Below are 26,149 nucleotides of genomic sequence, written 5' to 3' on the forward strand. Positions count from 1 at the left end.
GTGGCTGGCTGCCTTTAATGTTGAAAGGGACTACCTGAAGATAGTACCATAACTAATCTAATTTCTAAAGAGAATACATATGCCTCTGTAAGACTAAGGTGATATGGCTAAACTTATATGTCACAGAATATTTGGTAAAAAATATTTTTTCGGATGTGTATGTAGATAATTTAAATATTATTTATGTGTTTTGTGGAGGTGAAATACTGACCTAGCAACTGTCCAAAATAAAACTCAAGTTTGTCTGTTACAGTTTTAATTCCTCCACTAACTTATGCTGTCTTTGGCAATCACTTTTCTCTGCCTCATCCGATTATGTACCTGAAGTGGAAGGAGACACACACAAATAAATGTTCTGCGTTCTTGGTGCAAATAACTGATTTTCTGTTTTCTCATATGCAGATTTGAAAACCATAATGCTTAAAATGTTACTTTACAAAAAAGAAATTAAAGAGTACACAGTTCAGGAAGTAAAGTCATAGGGCAAATACAGCTGTTGCTGTTACGTTTTTTTTTTTTTTTTTAACTTTTTTACTGACTAAGACTAAAATAAAGGATACATTTTGCCTTAGGAATTTGTTTTATAGGATTCTAGGAATCGCTCCATTAGGAGAGTTCATCCCCTCAATAAACGGTGAGTTCCTTTAGGAAGGAGATTGTATCTTTCAGCTCGCTCTCCTAAGTTTCTAGAATACTGTCTTCACAGCATGCTTTGTCAGATGAATGAACTTCCTTGAAAGTTGCCCGGTAAGAAACCTTTCAGGTAGTAAAGACCATAACTCCCATAAGGCCATGCTCCCGGGGCGCTCTCCATTTGAAGGCGAGAATGTCCCAGCATTCATCGCGCCAGACGGAGACTACAATTCCCAAGATACCCAGGGGATCCGGAAACCTTGTCAAACACTGCCTGTTGCCATAGCATCCGGGTCCGCGCCAACCAACCCGAGCGCTTCTGCCGAGAAGAGGCGGGCCGTTTGTATCTCCGACCAACCGGAGGCATTTTTGTTTTGGCGCGTGACAGGAAGAGGCGGGAGCTCAGGACCCGCGCCTTCTCCTTGCTTCTCGGGGTCGTGGCCTTGCTCCCGCTGTGCAGGGCGAGAGTCCGGGCGCGTCCACGCGCGTGTGTGCGCGTGGGGCCTGTAGTGCTCGTGAGGCCGCGCTAAGTGTCTGTGGAGGCAGAAACAGAAGCCATGGGCGGGACGGCTAGCACCCGCCGGGTCACCTTTGAGGCGGACGAGAATGAGAACATCACCGTGGTGAAGGGCATCCGGGTGAGTGGCAGTGGTCGGGCGGAGGGCCAGCACTCGGACTCGGACCCTAAACCTCCGGCTTTTCCGGGTCTCGCTCAGACTGGTTTCCCCCGTCCGGCTCCCCGAGTGTTGTCCAGCCCGAAGCCGAGTTCTCTGCAAAGAACTTTGAAGTTTATCAAGACTTGGGACATTCTTTCTGAGATAGTTCCTGGTTGTTTGCCAAGTGCTGAGCACTGTGCCGGGGCGGCTGGGGGATGCCAGATTGATTTAGACCCTGCAAGGGCTCGGAGGCCAGTCTTGACCGCATTGTTTACTACTTGCGGAACTTTATTTGAAACCCTTACCCTACTGTACCCATCTGTGAAATAGTCTTGTCTGTGGTCTCCTGGGTTCAGGAGCCAAACCTTGCTTTTGCATTGCCCACATTACCTCACTCAGGATGAATTGGCGTTTTAAGGAACCATTTATCTCTTCTCTGTCAGTTAGTACTCTCAGATACCGCCCATTCCCCCAACACATGCACACACACCTTAGACTTCTCTGGCCTGTCTCAGGTGACTTTTGGCTTCTCCCTCTACTTTGGCTCAACAACTTGACTCTCCCAGGCATCTCCTCTGTGATCTGCAGTGCCTAGGTTTTGGACGAGGCCCAGTTGCTTCAAGCCTAGCGTCTGCCAGTCTGGTAGGACTTGAGATAGGATTGCAAACAAGTTGTTATACCACTGGAAGTAGTACAGTCAGTTCCGGCGGAGACACTGGAGAGAATTTTTAAATGCTCCCCTGCATTTGTTTGATACATAAACTGAAAACTTGATTTTTCTCCAAGGTGTCAGTATACCAGCATTATCTTAATTAACACTCTCTGCTGCACCTGAATTTGGAGCCTCACAATTTTGAAAGTATGACTCCTGAGCCTAGTAAATAAAGCTATTTGATTTCAGAAAGTTATATACCATTTTCCATTTTTCCTCCTCTGTCATTACACAACCAGCATAAGTAAATTAAATGTATGTAAATTGTCTTTAGCATTTGTTACTAGGAATTAAAACTTCTTAAATATTTAAAGTGTTTAAAAATTCTTGCTCTGAAGCTGTTACCTTGAGAAGAATTTATTAAAGCTTTCCTTAGAGAAACTCAGACTGTTGAACTCAGTATTTGGTCTGTGATGAGCATATCCTTATATCACACTAATTAAAAGCAGTACTACATTTTGTAATAAAATGTCTGAGGCTGCATTCTTTGCACTGTTATGGTTTAGTTGGTACTCTTTGGAGTAAAATAAAAATTTCTGTGAACTCTTGAGTTTTATGCAGAGATTTGTTTCATCTTGCCTTTAGGCTTTGCATCTTCCACACCAGAGGGTGAAAAGAAACAAAAGTAAGAAAAAGCAAAGTAAGTTTTGGGCGAGAAGATGTTGGCTAGAAAAATGTATAAATCCATATTCTCATGCTCTAGTACAGTGATGACAGCAAACAAAATTAAAAGAAAATTGGGCCATAGCACAGAGGTTCATATCAAGTATTAGATAAGGTTAAATAGGATAAATAAGAAAAAGGGTTGATAACTAGATTTAATGGAGAGATTGTGTCAAAAGCCTCGTAAAAAAAACTTTTAAGAAAAGAAGCTATGTCCTTTGGCCACTCAGCTTGGTGGAAATGTTCTTTTATTTTTTCTTTTTCATAGAGTACATTGTATATTCTTATAGTTCAAGCACACACCATGCTCATTTTGACCTCTGTGCTTCTCTTTTCTTGAGTTTATACCCTTCACCTGGAGTGCCCTTGCAGTGTTCTCCCTGTTGCTTTACATCTTTTTTCAAAGGTGACTTTCAATCTCTGAGCTTCAGTTTTCTCACCTGCAGAATGATGAGGCTTGAGTACACCTCTAAGATTTCTATCTCTTCCATTTCTGAAATTCTGTGAGTCTAGTGGCACTGTAAGTTTCCTGTAGCCATACTCAGCCCATTGCACTTTCCCTTAACAATAGCATGCTGTGGAATTGTTGACTACTCTGGAGTCATTCTGATTTCTTTGAGGTCATGGTCAAAATAACATCAGGTTGGAGTTAAACAGACCTCAGTTAAATCTCAGACTAGGCATTTACTAGTCTGTGGCCTTGCACTTCTCTAATATTTCCTTATTTCCAAAGGGGAATATCATCTCTTGATTGTGGTAAGAAGATGAGGTCAGGTATTTAAAGCATTGGGCACATCGTAGATTAACCAAAGGCAGCTGTTATTAATATGATAGGGTTCCTTAGGCATCTGATGTTCTAAGAGTCTTTGGAAGTGCTGTGTACTGTGGTGGAAAGAGCATGTGCTTTGAAACCAGGCAGACCTTAGTTTGGTCCTAGCTCTGCCTCTCACTAGCTGTGTGGCCCTGGACAAGTCACTTTGATTGTTTTCCCTGTTGAATATATCTGATAATGTGTCCTACTAGTGATACTACTGTGTCAAGCACTATTCGTGAGAATTTGACATAGTGTATGCCAGCATCTAGCACGGTGCCTGGTACTTTGACAGTGTTTAGAACTTGTATGGGTAGTAGCTGTTACTGGAGCTGTTCAAGGGAATATGTAAACCTACGTGAACTGAAAATAATAGATGAAAATACGAGCATGTTTTGCTTGGACAAGTGTACCTGAGGGTTGTGGACTAGGGAATGGGACTTCTGAGTTCTATGGCTGATTGCCGGTGTGATTTTTTTTGTCTGCGTGTTTTGTAGCTGTTTTTAAGGTGATCTTTATATTTTTCTTGGCTTGAAACCATCATTTTGTTTCTCTTGAGGCATGGAGAGGGGTAAGCAACAGTCTCAGTATCATAAGTGAGCTGCTGTTTTTAGCTCAGTTGATTAAAACAGTGCTAATAAGGCCCAAACTTCAGTGTTGAATTGTGGATAGGTTAGTTCAACTTGGCTGAGGAAAACGTGCCAAATTTGCCCAGTTGTCTGACATTTGTGCCATCACTTGTAAGAACAAGAGTGTACCAACAATGTAACATACTCAGTCACTGCTAGAAAACCAATTTTGTGTCCCCCTGATAAGGATAGTAATTTCATCTTCATTTATCTTAATATACGAGGAGTAGCACTTGGTAAACAACGTAAACCTTTCCGTAACTAGGCTGCATTTATCAATAGACCATTTTTCCCAGATTTTTCTTGCTGAGGTCCTCAAGAGCTAGCAGTTAAAGGACTTAGTTACATTTTTAAGTTTATAAAGTTTCTTCTCACTTACCAGGGGTTATTTTCCTGGTATTTATAGGTTGCTCCCCCCCCCCATCCTTAACAGTTCACAGCTTTCCCCCAACTTCCATAAAATAACCTGTATTCTTACACCTGATTCCAACTTTGAATATGAAACAACTCATGGATTAGAAGAAGGGTGACCCTCTTGTCTTGCCCTCTCCTCCAAGTCTAAAATAAATCTCTTGTGAGAGAAAGACCAAGCCTTTTGATTACTCATACTACATGTGCTTAATAGGATTTTTCTGAGCACCTGCTGTGCCTGCTTGGAAAGTGTGCCTTCCCCTCAGCCTTTCACAAGTTTATCTCAAACATCAAAGCTGTGAGTGAACTCTTCCAGAGCAAATGTCAACTTCAATAAGTATCATTTTCAAAGTAGTATTTATCCTGCTTTCCAGGCATAAACTAATCTCTGCAACTGGCCTTGAAGTTGCAAGCTGAAATTCACAGGAGCCAGTGATGGTGGTAAGGATACTTATGCGGAACACAACTTGTGCTTTGGGAAGTATTGGCAATTGAGAGCCCCTAAGTGAAGAGATTATTTAATGTTGGATGTGATTAAGGATCCTGGAGAGAGTACATTAACAGAGGCTACAAATCCATTCAGTCATTGGGAGTGTAGAGGAATGCTGTCGAGGTAGGTGATTGGTCCCTTTCCACTTTAGAGTCCATGAATCTCTTGGATATATTGCCATGTTAAGCTTTCTAGGATTTTATACAGACAGTAGAAGTTCATGGTTTCCACTAATAACAAATGCAGAGAAATGCAAGTGGTAAACTACAAACATAAGCTAAAGTTGACATTTACATACATGTATATATAGATAGTTGGCATCCCCTGCTCCCCCCAAAAGTATTTGCGAGTAATTGCTTCCAAATAATGCAGGTTTTTTGAAGCATGTCTTAAAATGGTAGTTGGAAAGCAAATCAGTAGTCTCATAAAAAAAATCCCTGTGCTGCAGGGAAAGAGGACCATGTGAGAAAAATGGGTCTGTGTCCTTTCAGCAGCGTAATAAGAGACATCTGGAGGAAGTTGAGAAAAACTTACTGAGGGGAGGGTCTGATTTGTTTTTGTCTCATGTGGTTCCTGTCTCTACCTCTTGGAGATGGGCAACTTAAAAGGAGTTCTTTTCCTCCTTTTACTCCGCTCCTTAGAAGCAGAAGTACTTTCTTTGTCTGGCTCACCAAGTCTCTTGTTTCTGAGAACATACTGGACTCTGGGTCGGTGAGTCAGGTGTTTGTGTTGCTTTTAGATAAGACCAACCAAGGTGGGTGGGGAGGATGAGTAGGGAGATGACACACATCTTTTCCTCTTCTCTGGGGCACAGGTTGGCATGGGGAGTTGGACAGACCAACCATTGGCAAGCCCCCCGTTTACTTCAGTTTGTCTTTAGGAGCAGTGGAGGACAGGGTGGATTCTGCTCTGCTGGTTGGCCCCCTTCTCTTGGTTCTCCCTTGTATTAGAACAGTGGTTTTTAACTTAGTTCACAGACTAATGTAAATCTGTAAGCTATGGGTTCTGCCCAGAACAGTGCAATAAGCTGACAGTTTTGCATCCAATTGAGGAATTTACCCATAGACTCCCGAAACCATGTACCTCAGGGTATAATTCTAGCATTAGTGTGTGGGTTATTTTACCTTTCTTTGCTACAAACCATTTCTGTAAATTGCACTTGGTATTTGCCTTGACTGAGATTCCAGAGTTGTCTGGAAACCCGGTCTAGTAGGTATAGATCTTTAAATAGGAAAAAAGCTTTTCTAAAGGAGTTACCCTGTTTAAGGAAAGATGTTTCCTAAAGAAGTTGCTGCTTATACAGAGGCTCCTTGTCCAGCACTTACAGAAGCTTGTGTTGTACCTTTAACCCCTTTTTCGGTCCGTTTGCATCACGAAGAAGAGTTGATCTCTGGCTACAAATTGTTTATAATCTGGGCCAGCATCTCTAAATCTTGCCAGCTGTTTCACAGGTGAGTCACCTTCCAGTTCACAGAGGAGATCAGGTGAGTGGGCAGGCCTGACCTTATTACTGCAGTTGGAAGGTGAGCTCAGCTGGTGTTAGCTTGAGATACAAAGGATAGCCTGGCTATTGCCTTCTGTCAGCATAGTTGTGACAGGACGGGGGAGAGGGTAGATCATGCTTAGAGTAAGCAGAGACGTGGCTGTAGGCTGCCGTGGGTGCTCTCTTGGAGGGGCCTGAGAATATGCTTATGAATAATTGCGAGGACAGAAAAAAGAGTGACTCCCAAGGCAACCCTACAACATGTTTGTTAACCTAAAAAATGAACTGTGTTCCTTTGGATGATGTAAATCGAACCAAAGACCTTATGGGGAAATGTTTTGAATTGATGTCAGAATTTGACATTAAGTAGCAAATTTTGAGGCATCTGATAAGCCACACAAATAAAAAGTTAACAAGAAATAATTAGTGATTAAATTGAAAGAGACATTGCACTTTTACTACCCAAAGAGCATAGATAGGGATAAATGGGCACCTTATATTCTCGTACCAGGACTTACGCACCGGCTTCTGGCAGTAGCTGTAGGCCTGGTCCTCATGCACCACGCGAGAAGGCGCTCAGCACTGACTCGGGTGGAGCTGTGAGAGTGAACCAAGGTGAGTGATCTGTTGAAGCCCAATGGCTGGAGCTGTAGTAGTGATAACTCTCCCAAATATTTGTGTAGCACTTTACAGTTTGCAGTGCATCTGCGATCCTTGCTTTGTGACTCCAGGGGTAGGTGTTATTATCTCAGTTTTTGGGTGCGGAAAGTGAGGCCTATGGAGTGACTCTCCTAGGGCTGTATAGCCAGTGGGCGGCCAGTGCTGCCTCCCCTATTCTGGGCCAGCTTCTTGTTTTACTCCCTAGGAATGATGCTTTTGAGGCTGTTTTAGGGACTGGAAGGACTTTTTGTGGTATTAATTTTGAAAGTAGCAATAGATAATGACAAAGCATGAATTTTGATAAGAAGTAGATGAAATGGTATTTAGGTGTAAGGGTGGCCTGTCTGCAGGATGAAGGTTTATAACTAATACTTGATTTTTAGCACTCTGATAGATAAACATTTAGTGTTGTTGTATTTCTTGGACTTACAGAAGTATAAATTAAAATATAAAATTATACCTGTCAAATTGGCATGTGTATTAGCTTTAAACACAAAACTATATTACATGTGTAACATAATATATGTATATGATAGTATAATACATAGTGTATATTTGTTAAAGTACACATAGTATATTACAGCATACTATGTTAATATGGTACATTGAATATAATGTAGTATAATATATTGAGTAAACTTTATATAAATTGTGTATCAATTAAAATAGCTTTAAGATTCTAAAATTTAATAAGGGTCATTTTATCTCCTTAAGAGGAAGTGATACAGTTTTACTTTATTGTGTGGGATTAAGGAGTATCCTGTTTAACAGTAGAGAAAGCACTGAACTAGAGAATGGGGGTTACTAGTTACGGTCCTGTTGCTGGAGGTTACTTATGATCCCTTTTTATCTCACCTGTGAATTGAGAGGATTGGAGTCAGTCTTAAAGGAATTTTCCTAAGATGTATCTCAGTTTTGCAGAGGAATTTCAGCAACAGTCTCAGTGGCTGTCAGTTGTCAGAAAAGACGCAGCTTCAAATAGAAATTCCCTTGGCACTCTCTTTCCTAACTTCCACTGTTCTTCCAAGAAAGGAGTCATGGATTTTCTTTCAAAGATCACAGCCTTTGAGTTGTAGACTCTCCCTTTGTTGTCTCGCCTCCATTCTGGTTTGGGTCCTGTAGCTACAGAAGGATTTGAAGCCGGGAGTTACCATGATCAGATTTGCATTTTAGGAGAAATATTGATGGTGCCATGAATTAGGGCAGAGGAAATGGGGAGAAGAGATGATGAATTCATTAAATGTTTAGGGGTTGAGGAAGCCATGGCTCAGGGAATGAGGGAGAGAGGAGAGTTGAGGACAAGTCCTATGTTCTGATTTAGGAAGTTGATGGAGGTGGTGTCATTAATGAGATAAGGAAAGGAAGAGTAAAAGAGGGTTTTTTTTGGCAAACATGAATTCGGTTTGGGATGTGTTGGGTTTGAGGTGCTTGTGGTCTGTCCCAGGGGAGGTGTCTCTTAGGCAATTCAATGTTTAGGTCTGATTCTCAGGGTATAGGTCTTGGGCTAGAGATAATGGATTTAGATTTAGAATTCATTAATTTATCAACAGCAGTTAAAAATCAAGGGAGTGAATGAGAGTTCCAATAAGAGCACGTAGAGTGAGAATATGAAGGCAAAGAGCATGGAGGCCCCTAGCATTTAAGGGTAAGCAGGGGAGGGAGAGCCTGCAAAAGAGATAAGACTCAGCTGGAGTCCCAGGACAACCAGAATGGGGATGTCGGGGAAAGCCGAGGGAGGGGTTTCCAGAAGAGGGGAGTGAGCAGAGGTCACTGCTGCTGAAGGGAAGTCATATAAACTGGTTGCTTTATAGAAGATTTTTAGTATAAATATAAAAGGTTATTTATTTGGTCATTGGTGACTTTTACCGGAGCACTTTCTCTGCTCTATTGGGTTACAAGCCAGATAGTGGTGAGTTAAGGAAGTTGAAATTGGAAGGAGGTCCTAGAGGTTGTAAGAAGGGGCTCACCCTGTTACTTGACCTGGAAACCTTGACGATTTCTGCTTCACCCACATCTTGTCGGACACTGACCCTGGTGGTGAAGGGGAGCGCCTGAGTGTGACCCTGAGAGCCAGTCTTCCTGGGTTTGAATCCCAGCTCCATTACTGATAGCCTGTAAAATCCAGGGCAAGTTATTTAATCTGGCTGTGCTTCGGTTTCCTCACCTATACAGTGGAGATAAAGTATCTCATAGGATGTTAAGGATTAAATGAGTAAAGTGCTTTGTTGAGTGTGCCTGGCACATAATAAAGCACTCAGTGAATGTTAGCTATTTTAAATCCTTAATATCTTTTGAATATGTTCTCCATGGATGACTATGTAAATAGCTTTCTTTTTTTTAACAATTTTGTTGTGTAATATATGTATTATGAAATCAGCCTGCTTTCTGTGTACAACACTTTCTAATAAATTTACTAAGTTGTACAGTCATCACCACAGTCCAATTTTAGAACATTTTCATCACCCTAGTACAACCTCTCATGCCCATTTCTAGTTAATCTCCATTCCCAGCCTTAGGCTTACCTACTTCCTGCCTGTATAATGTTCCCTTTTCTGGGCATTTCATGTAAATAGAATTATACAGTATGTGGCATTTGTGTCTGGCTTCCTTTACTTAATTGTTTTTTAGGTCTATCTGTGGTGTAGCATATAGCAGAACTTCTTTTTATTGATGAATTGTAGTCCAGTGTATGGATGTATAATGTTTTGTTTATCCATTCACTGGTAGATGGATGTTTGTTTCCACTCTTGCTGTTACGAGTGATGCTGCTGTGAACATTGCTGTGCAAGTCTTTGTGTGGACATATATTTAATTAGTTCTTTAGTCTCCTTCAGGGATCCTCCTGCTTCTGTTCTTGTCCCCCTCCAATTTGTTTTCCATACTGTAGCTAGAGTGATCTTTCTAAAATGTAAGTCTGATGGTGTCATTATCCTGCTTAAAATCCTTCAGTAGTGCCCAGTTGCCCTCAGGGTCAAGTTCAAACTCCCTAACGTGAAGGATTTACTGAGAGCCTTCAAAATCTAAAGTCTTATTTCCCTTTCCACCTTCTCTTTCACTTAGCCCTCTCCCCAGCTTCCTGCTTCAGCCATCTGTCATTCATTCGTATTGTTTCATTTATTTAACCATTCATTCAATTAACCAGGCTTATTGAGGCTCTGGGGATATAATAATCGATAGGACAGCCAAATCTTTGCTTTCCTGGAGCTTTTTTCCTAGTGTGAAAGGCAGGCAATAAACAAGAAAGCATCAGATAGTGGTAAGTGCTATAAAGGAAATAAAAAAGGGTGATATAAAAGTAACAGGGGTGGGAGGGGGTGATGATCCTCAAATCTCCAGGCCTGAGTTCCTCAGAGCCTCCGTGTTGTTGCCAGCTGCCTGCTTGATATCTCCACTTGTCTAGTGCTGGGAAGCCCTGTTGCTTAACTATACTATCATGTGGTACCCTCTTCTTAGAGTACCCTTATCCTACTCCTCTTCCTAAGTCCTGTTTGTCCTTCTCAGCCCCAGTTCCATGCCCAGCCTCACTCCCAAAGCCTTCTCGATGCCCTGCCCATCTGCCCATTATGCTATTATGGGCAGACTGACTTAAGTATCACCCTTCACATTATATTTAAATGCATGATGATTGTCTGTTTCTTCTGCTCCACTTTAGGCATCTTAATGCCTGTTGAATACCTAAAGTCTATCCTAGTTCCTGGCACAAAGTTGGTCCATAATAAAATCTGTTGAAAGAGGAATTGTTTGTGGTTAGCCTTGACCAGGAGGGAGGGAGGGACACCATTTCCTGTGGGACTGGACGGAAGGAAGGAGCTAAGGCCTGCTGCATGCCTAAATTAATTTGTAGTATGGGGGAGGGAAGTTGAAGGAGTTCTGATGGCTTACATTTTCTCAGAGATAACAATTTAGAGCACAGTATAAAATGAGGGAAAGAGTTACTTATAATGAGCAATTAGCAGTGCATTAGAAGAAATAAAGAAGTAGTGCTGTGGGGTGCATCTTGAAATCTTAAAACTGTTCTTACTTGCTTTTAGTTTTATGGCTATTAGAGTTAGTCTAATTTCTTTAGGCCATTTGTTATACATAGTGATATGGATGACTAAATTACTTGGATACTATTGTGCTGTTTTCTCTCTTGTTCTTTTATAATTGATTTTATTTTGATGTTGCTTTTTCAGCTTTCGGAAAATGTGATTGATCGAATGAAGGAAACTTCTACATCTGGCCCAAAGTCTCAGCGGTATTCTGGTACTTATGGTGCCTCAGGTATTTCAGAATTTTAATTTCTGAGTTCTTCGTAGAAAAATTATAAGTGGTGAGAGTTCACTTGATAGTCAGGTTCTTCTGCAGTTCTGTCTTTCGTTATTTGGATGCTTGGCTTTTTATAGGGAATGCAATCCTCCCTTGTAGTATTTGCATATAACCTACGCACATCCTCCCATATCCTTTAAATCATCTCTGGTTTACTTATGATACCTAAACACACTGTAAATACAGTATAAGCACTATGTAAATAGTTGCCTGCATGGCAAATTCTTGTTTTGCTTTTTGGGATTTTTCTGGAATTTTTTTTTTTGAATATTTTCAATCTGTGGATGTGGAACCTGTTTGGATATGGAGGGCTGACTGTGTACGAGGGTTTCTTTTAACATGTTTTGCACTAAACATAGAATCTACTTCAAAGCAGTCTATGGAAAGTTTTTTCTCTTCCAGCACCTGAATCCTCTGTTAGGTTTTGGAAGGTTATTTCATATCTTTTTGTGTAAAATGAGTTATTAATAGGGATATGAGAGGTTTAGGAGTAAATACTTATAAATAGAAATTGGACTTAGAAAATATTGATTTATTGTTTCCAGATGGTAAAGTATCTTTAATGATTTTACTTTCTAATAGACTTCTTCTAAGTTTATAAACAGTTTATTCCTTCATAGTTAGTCTCATTTATTGATGAAAATATGGTATTAAATAAAATCCATAGAGGACTTTTAAGTGTTATTTTATCTGTGGATCCTGCAGGATAAGAAGATTATTTCTCTCTCCTTTCCTCTCCCCTATCCTGTCCATCTATTCATCCAACTAATATTTATCGAGTACCTGCTGTGTGTCTGGCACTGTTTTTGTTGATGTATGGACGTGTTGTTTATTGGTGAAATGGCAATGAGAAAATAGTTGGAATGATTAAACTTGGACTAAATGAGAATCTTCATTATTTATTAGAAAGGGACATTGTGTGGTAAATCTGGCTATAGACTGAAATACTTTGCGAAAGATGAGATGCTGCCCAAATGCCGTTTACTTGGGGACACTTGTGACCCTCTTACTGATCGTTAAGTCAGTAACCATGAATTAAGCTTCTGATGATGTTTAGAGCGGAAGGTACCAAGATGAGTAAGAAATAGTTCTTGTCCTTTTGAAGTGTCTTGTTTAATAGGAGCACTAGGAAGTGTTCATAGTTCATTAAGGTTACATAGAAAGTCACTACTCCTTGCTTGCTGGAAACCCTTTCTTTGGCTTCTGGACCACACTCTTGGTTTTCTTCCCACCTTACTTGTATCCTCAGTCAAGTCTTCTTTGCTGATTTCCACCAAGTAATCTCTTTAAATTGTATGACTTTTGAATCATTATGTAGATACCTTTGACTCCCAAAATGTTATCTCTACTTTTGACCCCTACCTGAAACTCGACTTAGAAAACTGCCTCCTTGAAATCTCCACTTAGAGCTGTCTTCAACTTGACTTACCTAAAACAAACCTTTTCTTCTTCAGGGTTGCTTCTCTTCTCCATCTTTCCCAGTAAACGGCTCAGGTGGTCAGGCCCCAAACCTGGGATTCATCCTTGTTTCCTCTTTTCCTTAGTTCTTATATTAGGCCATTAGCTACTCTTGTCAAATCCATCTCTAAAATATGTTCAGGTTTGTTCAGGTATGTTCCTTCACGTCCATCTTCACTGCTGCAGCTCCAGTCAAGATAAATCATCATCTCTTACCTTGTCTTTTGCAGAAACCTCTTAACTGGCTTACTGCTTCCACTCTTGTCTCCCCCTCTGTGCTTTGCCATACACGCAGTGGCCTCAGCAATCTTAAAAAAATAAATCAGTTCATATCACATCTCAGTGGTAGGTCTCCATGGTACTTAGAAGATAATTTGAACTGCTTTTCTTGGCATCTGAGGTATACCATAACTGGTCCCTTTCTGCTTTTCCAGAATTATCTTCTGATATATGGATATTTTTAAAATTGGAATTTAATCTAAAATATGATTTGTTCTAGGTAGATTTCTGTGTACTGCATTAAGGAGATAGAATGATGATGAAATAGTGGTAACACTTAAATAATGTTTATCATGTGTCACGTACTCTGTTAAATCCTTTTCTTATCTCATGTAACTCCTGTAACCCTGTGAGAAAGGTGCTTTTATTAAGCCATTTTAGAAACTGAGATTTGAGGTTATTAATTATCATCCCCAAAGTCACACAGCTGATAAGCAATGGAGGTGATAGTTGAATTCAAGTCTGTTTGCCTCTAGAGCAGTTACTGGTAACCACTCTACTTCATTATAATTTGAATGGCACCTTGCTTCTTTTGTAGAAAGGATGTGATAGAAACTAGTTGGAGGGAAAGAGCTGCCTTTTAGTGATGCTCTGCTTGAGTTTAGGAAAGCACCTTCTATCTATAAGTGAGTGTTGGTTCTTCTAGTTTTTTCCCATATTGCCTCTCATCCAGTAGTGAGTTGAAGGAGAGGAGGTGTTTTCCTTCTTGTGTTGGATTCTTAAACTGATATTGTTAGAGAGTGGGTGTAGATGGGGAGGCTTTCTGTGAACACTCGTCGTGTGGCCTGCAGAACATGACACTGACATTGTAGGAAGTTCTGGCTGTGCTGAGGTATCCATCCCTTCTCATTTCTAGGTTTTACATGACTCATGAACTTTTTGGTCTATGACAAGCCCAGGCCCTGGAAACTCTTTGAATGCCTCCTTATGTTTTGTTGGTTGGGCTAGAACTACGTTCTCTACGTGGTAGCCACTAGTCACATGGGGCTGTTAAGATTTAAGTTAAAATTAATTAAAATGAAATGCAATAAGAATTTCAGCTCCTTAGTCACACTAGTCACATTTCAATGCTTAGTAACCACATGTGGCTATTGGCTACCATATTGGACAGTAGAGCTATAGGACATTTTCTTTATTGTACAAAGTTCTGTTCCAGAGCTTGAGCCTAGAATATATCAATGCTTGGCCTTGTGAGCTTCATCAAATGATTTTAATGATGTGGTGACTGAGGTTATGGAGCTAGACAGCTCTGTGTATTTGTGAACCTTGTTTCCTGCCTTTTCCACATCCCAGCTCCCCCAGGATTGTAGGTTAATGGAAACTTCAGGGAATATTTCCCTGAGTTCTGCTATCTTAACCTCAGTCTTTAGCACCGCTTCCTAACCTGTGTTTGTAGATCAGTTGGTTTCTTAGACTCAGAGTAGCTGGTGTACCCTCATATGCCGTACAAATACTTGCTTTTTCTGTCTGCATTGTGATGTGAGAAAAGCTCAACAAAGCTAATAGCGCAGGCTCTTTGAGTGTATTTCCCTTACCCATTCAAACCCAACCCAAGAAAAGAAGTAAGATTTGGCATTTTATTTTGAAGTTATCTTGCCTTTAGGTTAATAATGCAATTAGACTATGATTGTGTAAAGTAACAAAGATTTATTCTCCTAAAAGTTTAAAAAAATATATTTGTAAAAGTAGAAAGCCTTAAAGTTTGTTCTCTTCTGCATTTGTCTCATTTGGAGTTTTAGTTAGTACCCCATAATTTTAAGATTTATAATTTAGATGGGTTATGAAGTAATTTTTCAAGTCTACAAAAATAATACTGATAAAAATGTCATCAGCCTTTTCTACATTTTTCACTGTCAAGCAAATTATATTTTAAGTGTGAGTTGAATTTTTAATATTTGTTAAAATGCTTTTCTTCCTTGAAGGACTCTTTAATTCATACCAGCCCTGGGCTGTTCATATGTGTGAATATAGGGCATAGTTGATGGGCTGAGAACTCCAGGATTTCTGTATATAGGAACTAATACTATATTTTGTCATATATATAGTTTTGAGAATATAATTTATTCTGTAAGAAGGTCATTTCCTCTAAAGACTTTACTCAAAATATATTTTTTCCCCAAACCTTGAACCAGATCAATGACTCGTTGCAGTATTTGCATGTAAGACTATTCAGGCAAAATAGTGTACTGTGTGACACAGAGCAGATTATAATGCCACTTTAATAAATGAACGTGCTCTAAAGAATTTAACTGTGTCATTGCTGCATCAGAATCTTTGTTATGTGCTATCTAAACTACATTGGTTTACCAGAATTTTTTTTTAAGGCTAGCATAAGGGAATACCTTGCATATAGTGCAAGAGATATCTTATACAAAACTTACCTTCTCATTAACATCTTGCATAATTTGATTTTAAAAATCCATGTTGGATATCGATTTTTTTCCTTTCCTCCTTGATCCTTTAGTTTTTCTGCCCTTTATAGTGAGGGCAGACCGCTCATGTTTAATCCTATCTGATGCTGCAGAAACTTTGTTCCCAAATCAATACGAAAAACCAGGCAGGAAATGATACTGGGAGTCTGTTTGTTGGTTTCCTAAGCCACTAGATGAAAATGATGAATCTGGAAAAAAAGACAAATGACCTCAATTTTATTATTATACTCACCGTGCAGGTTTCTCTGTACATTTCTTGTCACTGGGAAAAATAAAGATTTGCCGATTTGTGTTAAGTGCATCACTGAGATCGCTAAGTATTTGGCAGCCTTAACAAATTGCAGGAAACCAATTTAAGCAGGAAACAGCACAGCCCAAACTAAACAGCCAATTTAGGGAAACAGATGCATCTATATGTTCTATGTATTTTTCTCCCGGAATCTGGCCCTCCTTATTATATTTAAACAGCTCTTTAAGGCTCATTTAGACCTAACAGTGTAGGGAGAGTTCACAGTAACACGCTACACTTGTTCCTTTGACTTGAGTGAGTTACAAGAACTGAAGGGAGTTGTAATATCCTGGTTTCCACCTTTTAATATGTGAAATTTTGTTGATGCCAGTGTTTCAACAGTGCTTTCTTTTGCATATACTGAAATAGTTTGCCTGACAGTTCCTAAAAGGAAGAAATGTATACACTTTTACTTTAAAGGTATGATCTGAATCAAATTCTCTAGTTAGTATATTCCATTCTTAAAAATAAATCCATAAACAGTCTACATTTAGTGGATAGTTGAACTCGTTAGTTCCATCAGTCTAACAAGTATTAGCATGGCTGTGATCTTTTACTTCAAGGAATTACTGGTTGGGTGAAAGCATGTTTATCATTATAGTGTAGTGAATGTAGTACTAATGTAGTACCCTTCACTTGCTCAGTTAATATTTTGGAGTAGGTGATTGAATAGGTAAGTGAGACAGAATATATAAGAGGTCTAGAAAATGCTTTAGGACTTTGGAGAAAGAAGGTCAAGAGCTTGGACAGGCTGGCCATCAGGGGAAGTGGACCTTAGCCAAACCTTGAGGATAAGAGGGATGGGGGTGTTGGTGCTGATGGTGTTCCTGGTGGGGTTAGTACACAGACCAGATAGGAGTTCCAGTAGCAGGTCTCACGGGTGGGAAGGCTGGGAAAATTACAGTTTTATCTTATCTTGTAGGCCCTAATGGTTACTGAGCAGTTTCATTTAATTTTAGGATGCGGATTTAGAAAGTTGCATTAGTTGCTACTTTTCAGATATACTCAGATGTTAATAACATTTTTATGGCTAAAAATGCAGTGCTGATTTTCTCATTGATATTTTTATATTTAACAAACAAATCTAACTGGTAAGAATATATGTTTTACACCACAGGACTGAATAAAACAATTTTCATTTTCATGAAAAAGTGAGCATCCCCATAAACATTTTTGTTTGTCCTGAAGTGGCTCTATATCAAAACAAAGCAAAACAAAAAAACCCACCGTTGTCCTCCACTGCTTGAGGTCTGTGGAGAGTAAAGCAGATGCTTTCTGGGCAGGGAAGGTGAAATGGTACAACTGGGTTCCTGGAAGGCTCATGTACAGCGGGACTTGGAAATTGCAGGTAGGGAAGACGGCTGCGACATGGTCGAGGAACAAGTGTCAGAGGCAGATGTGGATTTGGCGGCTGTGGCTACGTCACACTTCTGTCCTTTCTCCCCCTGGGCTAGAGTGCTTTCCCCTGTGCCACTTGATTCACCACTCTGTGATGTATTTATTTTAAGAAACCAGCACAAATTTAAACTCACTCTGTTTTGAAATTGAGAAGAGAGCATAGAAAAGTAAAAAAAATGAAACAGATCATTGACAATATAGTGTATATTCCATGGTATTTTGGGATGGTTGAAAGGGGAGTCCCACAGAAAAGCAAAAGCTGCAGCAGAATAGGAACGGGATTACAGAGAGAGAAGCTTGGTAGGTCCTGAAATGTCAGTGAGTCGCACCTTCCAGTAGTTTTCTGTGGCTTGGAGCTTCTGCCCTTTGATTTCTTAGCGAACTGACTGACCACTGACCTCAGCTGCTTTTTTATTAAATCTTCAGAGGCCCCTGCCCTGTGACTGTCTAATTTACTTCCCATTAGTGCTTTCAAGTGTTATGAAATCAGGTGGGCCAGATATTCCCCACCTGTTCCTAAGTTACTAGAAATAAGCAGCTGTTTTCTTAGGTGTATTGCATACTGTAGGTGAGAAATACGGTTATGCCGTGGGGCCACTGGACTCAGGATCTGGAGGGAAGTAACTTCAGTGACCAGGGGGAAGAACAGAGAAGCTTTTTTTTAAGGTCTAGCTTTATTTAATTAATTAATTTATTTACTCTTTTTAAGTTGAAGTATAGTTGATTTACAATGTTGTATTAGTTTCTGGTGTACAGCATCATGATTCAGTTATAACATATACAGATTCTGTTTCATACTCATTTTCATTATAGGGTATTACAAGATATTGAATATAGTCCCCTGGGCTATACAGTAGGACCTTGTTTAATCTATTTTATATAGATTAAACTGCTAATTCCAAACTCCTAATTTGTCCCTACTCCCCTTTTCCCTTTTGTTAACCATAAGTTTGTTTTCTATGTCTGTGAGTCTGTTTCTGTTTTGTAAATAAGTTAATTTGTATCATTTTTTAGATTCCATGTATAAGTGATATCATATACTTGTCTTTTTCTGACTTAATCTCCAGGTCCATCCATGTTGCTGCAAATGGCATTTTCATTCTTTTTTATGGCTGGGTAGTATTCAGTTATGTACATACATATACATACACACACCACAACTTCTTTATCCATTCATCTTTTGATGGACATTAGGGTTGCTTCCATGTCTTTCTTGCTATTGTAGAAAGTGCTGCTATGAACATGGGGGTGCTGTCTTTTCAAATTAAGAGTGTTCTCCGGGTATATGCCCGGGAGTGGGATTACTGGATCATATAGTAAGTCTATTTTTAGTTTTTTAAGGAATCTCCATACTGTTTTCTATAGTGGCTGCACCAAATTACATTCCTACCAACAGTGTTGGAAGGGTTCCCTTTTCTCCACACCCTCTCCAGCATTTATGTTTGTGGACTTTTTAATGATGGCCATTCTGACCTGTGTGAGGTGATACTTCATTGTAGTTTTGATTTGCATTTCTCTGATAATTAGCAATATTGAGCATCTTTTTATGTGCCATCTGTCTGAGAGAAGCTGTTTTAAAGAACCTTCCTGTTTGTTTTTTGCTACAGTAGGATTTGGACACTAAAGTCAATTGTGGGATAGTGGATTGTGTTTTCTGATAGAACAGGTGTTATTATTGAGCATAACAATGAAGTAAATCATGGATATCACTAATAATATATCATAAACTACAAAGAGAAAACAGCTGTAACATATACATTTTATAATCCTGATTCAAGGTTTATAAACTATCAGACATTGGTTATGTAAGCAGCTGTAATGAATGACAAAGTATAGGGCATACAATACATAAAAACACCATTTTTGATTTACATTTAATATGCCAGCTGTAAAATAAACACTTGATTAGCAATATTTTTGCCTTTCTTGGAATTTGATAGACTTTGAGGGCATCATCTAGACGGCCCAGATCTCTTCAAATAAGAGAATTTCAGAATATTTTCATACTGCAAACAGAAGTGTTCAGAATCAATCCACTGACCCTTCTACCTGTCAACCAAATAGTAGGTTATTGTTGTTAATGTTGATGTTTTTCCTTGTAAAAAACATTTTAAAAAGTGTGATCGGACCCAGGATTTCATGTCATCCCTTTACCATTTCCTGTCTTCCTGGTTTATTCAGAATTACATGTCCAGTGCTCTGTATTAGGCCAAATTAGTGCTACCAGGGAGCAATAAGTGCTTGTAAGTCCTCTTTTAAACCTGTTCTGCCCCCAGGGCCACTTGACACTGTTGACAGCTGTCACTGTACTTGAGTATTTCTTGAAAAGCGCTGCAAACCCATGCAGAGCATTACAGTAAAGCCTTTCAAGCTTTTTCACAGTTGCCGCCGCACGTGAAGGTTCTGGTTCTGCGTGCACTGGTTCCCCTGACTGAGTGATTAATTGAAATATGGGTTTTAATTAGCCAGCATCAAATGATTGGAGTTTGAAATTCCTGGGTAGTAACTAACTGTCTTCTTAGTTAAAGGCCTGAGGCAGTTAGAACACCTCACGGATTGTGTGGTGGGGAGCCACTTGTCTGCTGAAAGCCCTGTGTGTTGATGTTGGTGGGACTTGATTGTGTTTTGCTGATTCAGCCCCATTGTCGCTAGCGTCCTTCAGGGACACCCAAAGGCCTTGCTCTGCATTTGATGAGTAGCAGCAGAGCCTTGCACTCTCTACATTTTCCTTTTCATGGTTTCCAGTCTTAGTTTCTCCCATCCCTGGTGTTGCTGCCCTACTCTGGCCACCATCCTCTCTCTCCCGCCTGTTCTCACCTTGTCTCTTGCTTGAGGTCCTGGCCTTCAGTCTGTGCGCCAGTCTATTCTCACTGCAGCCCTAGTAATCCTTCCAAAGTGTAAAACCAGTCATGCCATTCCTCTGCTTAAAGCTCGAGAGTCTCCCTGCTTCCTCTTGGGGTGGAGTCTAGATTTCTCAGACATAGCCCACAAGGCCCTGCACGATCCCTCTCCATTTTAGTCTCCTTGTCATCTCCCAGACCTGCTTGTATCATGTTGAACTCTCTGTCTAGCTATACTGAAGTTCTTGAGTCCTTGAACTTGTCCCTTTTGGTCCTTGACCATGTTGTCTCTTCTGTCTGAGCACTGTTCCTCCATGTGTCTACCCCAACCGCAGCCCACCTTGCCTCCCACCCACCTTTTACCTGTAACTCTTCCTCATTGTTCAGACCCCTGCCTAGAAATCACTTACCTTAGGAAGTTCTTCCTGACTCCAAGTCTGGATTAGATACGCCTCCTGTGGGGTCACCCACCCCCTGTATGCACATATCCTGTCATAGCACTCACCACACAGTGCTGGATTGCGATTTACTTACCGTTCTCCCTCAGATTCCAAAGCTTTTATCTGCTCATTTGTCCTCGCAGGACCTCCTTTTCTGATACTTGTTTCTGCACTTTCTGTTGCCTTGGTGTTGACCTCTTTTTGCTCAGGTGAAAAGCAGTTTTAGGGCAGTCTTTGCTGTAGGTAAACATTGACCTGTTGAGGTCAGATGATTAGGCAAAGTGGGATAAAAGGAAGCCTCAGAGGGTTGAGGACTCCCCTTCACCTTTTCTTCCATTTGGCTGCATCTCAACTTCTGACTCAACTATCGTAACGTTTTTCTTCCTGAAAGGATGGTCTCTCTGCTCTCAGTCACTTACTTAAGGCCCCGGGGCCAACTCTGTGAAGCCTGAGGGTTTTGTGTCTGGTAACTCAGGAGTGTTGAGGATTGGTTTGGCTTCTGGGTGAGGACTGGAAGGAAGACCCCCTGCCTGCATCCCCTTGGGCCTATAGGGGAGGACTGGGAGACCAGGGAGCTGGCTTCCCTGTGTGTTCAGAAGTATAGATAGCTAAACGCTAACTATGATCAGAGGAAAATGAAGAATTTGGTGTAGCTTTTATGGGCATTTACTCAACACATCCCGTTTCCTCCTTATTGCCATGTGACGATAATTCATTATTACTATATCAGAGTTGCCCTACACCTTATTTGCTAGTTTTACTAAGTCCTTCAGATGTAATTAGTCTTGCTGTTGACATAATGGTCATCTCCTGACTTTAAAAAATAAGCTAAAATATGGATTGCTGTATGTCAACTTTGGAGGATGAACCTAAAGAATGATATGAAAATCAGTTACTATAATCAGGACAGATGTGATTTAAATAAAAAAACATTAAAGAAGTATTTGAGATTGACAGTTCACCCAAAAGATTTTTATTGTTTTATTAATGCAACCAGCTAGGTTATAGACTCTAAATATTGTCCTTATAATTATTTAAATAAATTAATTTAACAGAATATAATTATTTGAATAAAATACCTCTAACAGTCCCCAATTCATTTTCCTTCTTAAAACTTGTGCCTTTAGCAAGAAGGGGTGGCTTTAACTCTCTGTGTGCTACATGCACACTCGAAGGCGATCAGCTGTCTTCTTTGTCTCTGGTAGGAAAAATGAGGCCGAGCAAGCATCCTCTGTTTAAATTTTAGGGCACCCTACGTACCTGTTAGCATAATGTGTTTCTTTAGCTTTTCTAGGTAAAGTGTTGATTTATCTGGCAATTTCATGAGATTGAGCCCATAAGCTGCTTTCGTGACATCTTTATACAATTTTTCTAAAAAGGTTGCTTTAATATTCTTTCTCAGAAACTTTTTAGAGCAATTATTATAAGATTATGGGAGGTTAGAATCCTCTTTTCATGATTATTCTTTGACCTTTGACATTTTGTTAGTTTTTTAATAAAAAATCTTTAGGAAAAACTTGGGCTGTGTAATTAAAAAATAATTTTTTATGAAGCCCGATAAACATACAAATGATAAATTGTTGCTTCTGATTCTTCTTTTCTTGTGCTGTTGAACGTTATACCTCTACTGATATAGCCAGTTTCATGACCCACATTCATCTTTTTGCAAAAATGACATTGGCAAAAAATGCCAAAGAAAAAGTTTAAAAATAGTAATTAAAAAAAATTGCTCTTTTTTTGTCTCGTTGCTTATAGGACTTTGACTTAAAACTTTTGAGAGTCATGTTGTATTTTGATTGAGAATGACCTTCTTTTTGTCCAAGTAGAACTCCTTTAGTTGAACAGTACAGAAGCCTCTGTTGTTAGTACTCAAGCCTGCAGTGTTATTTCTGATGTACCTCAGGAGGCATGATTTGTTTTGAACTAGCCAGACCCAGAATGAAAGATGCAGAAGCCGACTGAAATCACCACGTTTACTTTGCTGGCAGTGATGCAGTGTGATTGTATGCTTTTGATAATGGGATTCCAAAGGAAATTAACTTCAGTTTCTTCAAATAGAAAATGGAAAGGCTGTAGCTTAATTGTTTCTGAATAGAAGTTTGTGATTGAGCACACACACACATAGTGTATGTTTAGTATTCAGAGAGCTTTTGCCGCTGGATGGTTGTGTCATCTTGTATAAGTTAACTCAGATTCCTTCAGGATAAGATGAAGAGGCTAATTTCACATGGCTGTCATGGAGACTAAATGGGATAATGTACAGGTGTTGAAATATAACAGGTAATCAGTAAATGTCCTCCCTTTTTTTCCTCTTTAACATAGTGTCCAGGGCTCTTACTGCACTGCCCTCTTTCACACTCCAGGTTGACTCTGCCAACCTTTCTGTCCACTCTCTGCCTTTCACTTGGTGCTCTGTGCCCTTCTTCCAGCATTTATTTAGTGCCGGCTATATGCTTGACACTGTACCAACTAAGTTCCGGGATTTCCTAGATGAACAGAGCAGAGCAATGCAAATGAGCTGAAATGGAGATACACTTGTATCATAAAGAATTGATTAAAGACCGACTCTCCCTGGGGAAGTCAGGGTAAACTTCATGAAAGAGGTGGTGATATTTGAGCTGAATATTGAAGGATGGATAGAAGTTCACCCATCAGACTCAGTGGGCTTGATGATGGGGAACGGTGGAAAGGAGGAAGGGCATTTCTTGGGAGAAGAAATGGTGGCTGGAGCAGTTAGAATCATAATGAGCTTAGTGATTTCTGGGAATTATAACTAATTTTGTTTATTTGGAATGCAGGCACTGAGTGGGAGATTAGAGTACAAGGAGTAATTATAGGTGGAATAACAGAGCTAAGGAGTGTGGTTTTGCTTCTGTAGGAAATGTCTCCATCCATGTGTTATTATACTTGATTTTAATCATTTGTGTATGTGTGTGTTTGAGATCAGCGTAAAGGTTGCCTTATCAGAACTTTTCTTGATAACTATTTATCTTGCCTTCCTCTAAGCTCATATGTTCTTTTGTCTATATTTTCCTCTTGGCAATCACTACTTTACACATTAAGAAAAAGTTGCTTATTTATAGTTATGTTAGCATCTTTACTCTGCAATAAGCTCTTTGAGGGTAGAATTCATACCTCAAAGCCTCCAGATCTCATTGTGACCGTATGATGTCTGTCTCACTGTGGAAGGTGCTCAAGAAACACTTGACAGTGGAATGAATGAGTGGAAGGACCCATAAGCATCAGCATCCTAGCTGCTTCAAAACACTATGAAACATTGTGTTCAGTGAAAGGAGTCAGTCACAAAAGAGCACATATTGTGTGATCCTAACTTTATGAAATGTCCAAAATAAGCAAATCTACAGAGACAGAAAGTAGATTAGTAGTTGCCTAGGGCTGGGGTTGTTGGGGGTGCAGGTCTCAAGGGAGAGGAGTGACTGCAGATGGTTGCACAACTCTGCAAGTATGTTAAAATCCATTAAACTTTACACTTTATATGGGTGAATTTTATGCTACATAAATTCTATCTCAATAAAGCAGCTGTTAAAACACTTAAAATCTTGTCACAATTTTAAAAATCACCTTCAGATACATACTCTTTTCTGTTCCCATGTTTGCAACATACACTTGGGGACTTGCATTATGATATTTATTATTCTGTTTTAAAATTTTGACTTGGCTCAGTAGAATGTAGGTGAAGTAGAGCTTTGGGAATTCGTACCCCTTTCAGAGATGCTTGGGAGTATAAGAGGGACTTCTGAGCAGCCTGTGCATAGTGACCTCATTGTCTGTCAAAGGCGCGTGGCAGTCAGTTATTTTAGTATCAGCAGAGTGGCATTGCTGGGTATATTTGAACAGTATAGTTTTGTTTTTCAAGTTTTGGAAGAAGTTTGTCTTTAGAGAATTACACATTTCTTTGTCGTAATAAAAAGAAATAACGTAGCGCTGGAAAAGTGGAAGGAATGGTGCTCTTCTGTCACCTTCAGAACAAGAGAGGGAGATGTAGTTCGTTTTTCTGCTTGTTGATCTTGTATTTCTCACTAACAAGTACTTCATTTTTAAAGACTGTTTTATACTAAAGCATTTATGAGGGCATACGTATTAATAAAACATGTGCACTTAAATTGTGTAACATGGTTTTCTTTTTTCCTTCTGCATGGTAAGGAACTAGTAGTATTGGTGAAACTGCAGGGAACACCTATTCTGGAGTGCTCATTCATGCAGAATTTAGCCCTCTTGAAAAATGAACAAAGATCATAACCAAGTGGTATTCATCATGCCGTCTATCCAGAAGAAATCTTGAATGAAATGATCATCAAATAACTTAAATAAAACAGTTTCCTGACACTGTATCACCAAATGTAATCATTTAGGCCATTTACCATTATATATGTGTGTGTGTGTGTGTGTGTGTTTTTCTCCAGATGATTGCCTACTATCTTTAAAAATGGGGTGCTTCAGGTCACTGTTTTGGGAAGGCTTATATGATCTACTTGACCTTGATTTAACTTAAATAGTGGCAGTGGATGGTTCTTCACCATGAATCTGTTGGTACTAGGGTCTTTTCCCAGAGATTCTCTAAAGCTGAAGCACTGCATTTGACTTCTCTTCACCTATCCTGCAACTAACAGAGTGCTACTCAGTACTTCAGCCTGGGGCTAGATCATACTTTCCAAGTATGAATGCCGGGGCTTGGGCTTACTTGATCTGAGAGAGCCAGAGGCCTCAGGATTTGGTGGGAGATTTTTGTAATTGTTTCAGATAGGCCCTGTCCCTCCTATGTGTCACCCAAGAGGTTGCTCAGACACTTATTAAATAAATGCACTGTTCTGTGGTTTGGTGTATGGAGCAGGGATATTGATAGATCTCAAACTCCTGACGTGACTGAGCGTGGGTCTTCAGCTCTGCCTCTTACTGTGTGTGTGACCTGAGGGCAGTGTGTTGAACCTCTCCCAACCTCAGCTTTCTCTGATTTGTGATGCCCAAGAATGACAGGGGTTACATGCTATGTATAGACTACACTTCCCTTTCTTGGGCAATTCCTGATTATTGGACAGAGGAACTCAGAATGCATTTTCCCAAAGAAAGAATGGGTGCAGCTGAAAATAATGTTTTTATAATAATTCTTCAAGGTTATGATGGATCTTGTGGTTAACTTGGAAACCCAAATACCATTTCACTTTTCAATGGTGAATTTACAACGAGCTGTGCTGCTACTAAAATGTTGGCACCTTCCCATAGTTCACAGTGGTTTCTTTAAGCCTTGTGAGTGTGCTTGAAATGCCTCACTCTGGAATTCAATATTTGGGTTCAGATATTGTCTCTGTGTAGTTCTTGTTGAAACAAACATATTTGTGTACACAAACTTGTGTGTTTGAGAGAAAATAATGCGTTAACCACAGAGACATCAGTTTAGACATTTCAACAGTTTAATTAGTAGCCAATGAAGGTTCCTTGCAGTAAACATAATGTAATGTCCGAGGCAAACTGTTCATTTGTAGTTGTGCCCAAGGCTAGTGTGGCTGGACAACAGAGTGAAGGGTTTGTAATAATTTAC

General features: G+C 39.8%; 1 protein-coding gene across 6 annotated transcripts in view; it reads left to right on the top strand.

The window, feature by feature from the left end:
- The first annotated feature begins 1,014 nt into the window (after positions 1 to 1,014).
- CHCHD3 (coiled-coil-helix-coiled-coil-helix domain containing 3) overlaps positions 1,015 to 26,149 on the top strand; it is a 257,733-nt gene continuing 232,598 nt past the window's right edge. For 3 of the 6 annotated variants that reach the window (XR_012508084.1, XM_074367048.1, XM_074367045.1), the window contains exons 1-2: positions 1,018 to 1,271; positions 11,324 to 11,411. Coding sequence is in view for 5 of the 6 variants with exons in the window: in XM_074367048.1 (XP_074223149.1) it covers positions 1,191 to 1,271; positions 11,324 to 11,411 (169 nt within the window). In the remaining variant the exon portion in view is untranslated. Of the gene's footprint in view, positions 1,272 to 6,999; positions 7,104 to 11,323; positions 11,412 to 26,149 lie in introns of all 6 variants that reach the window. The other 3 variants (XM_074367046.1, XM_074367047.1, XM_074367049.1) reach the window with 2 other exon arrangements.

This window comes from Camelus bactrianus, chromosome 7, assembly GCF_048773025.1.
Source record: "Camelus bactrianus isolate YW-2024 breed Bactrian camel chromosome 7, ASM4877302v1, whole genome shotgun sequence".
Taxonomy (NCBI): domain Eukaryota; kingdom Metazoa; phylum Chordata; class Mammalia; order Artiodactyla; family Camelidae; genus Camelus; species Camelus bactrianus.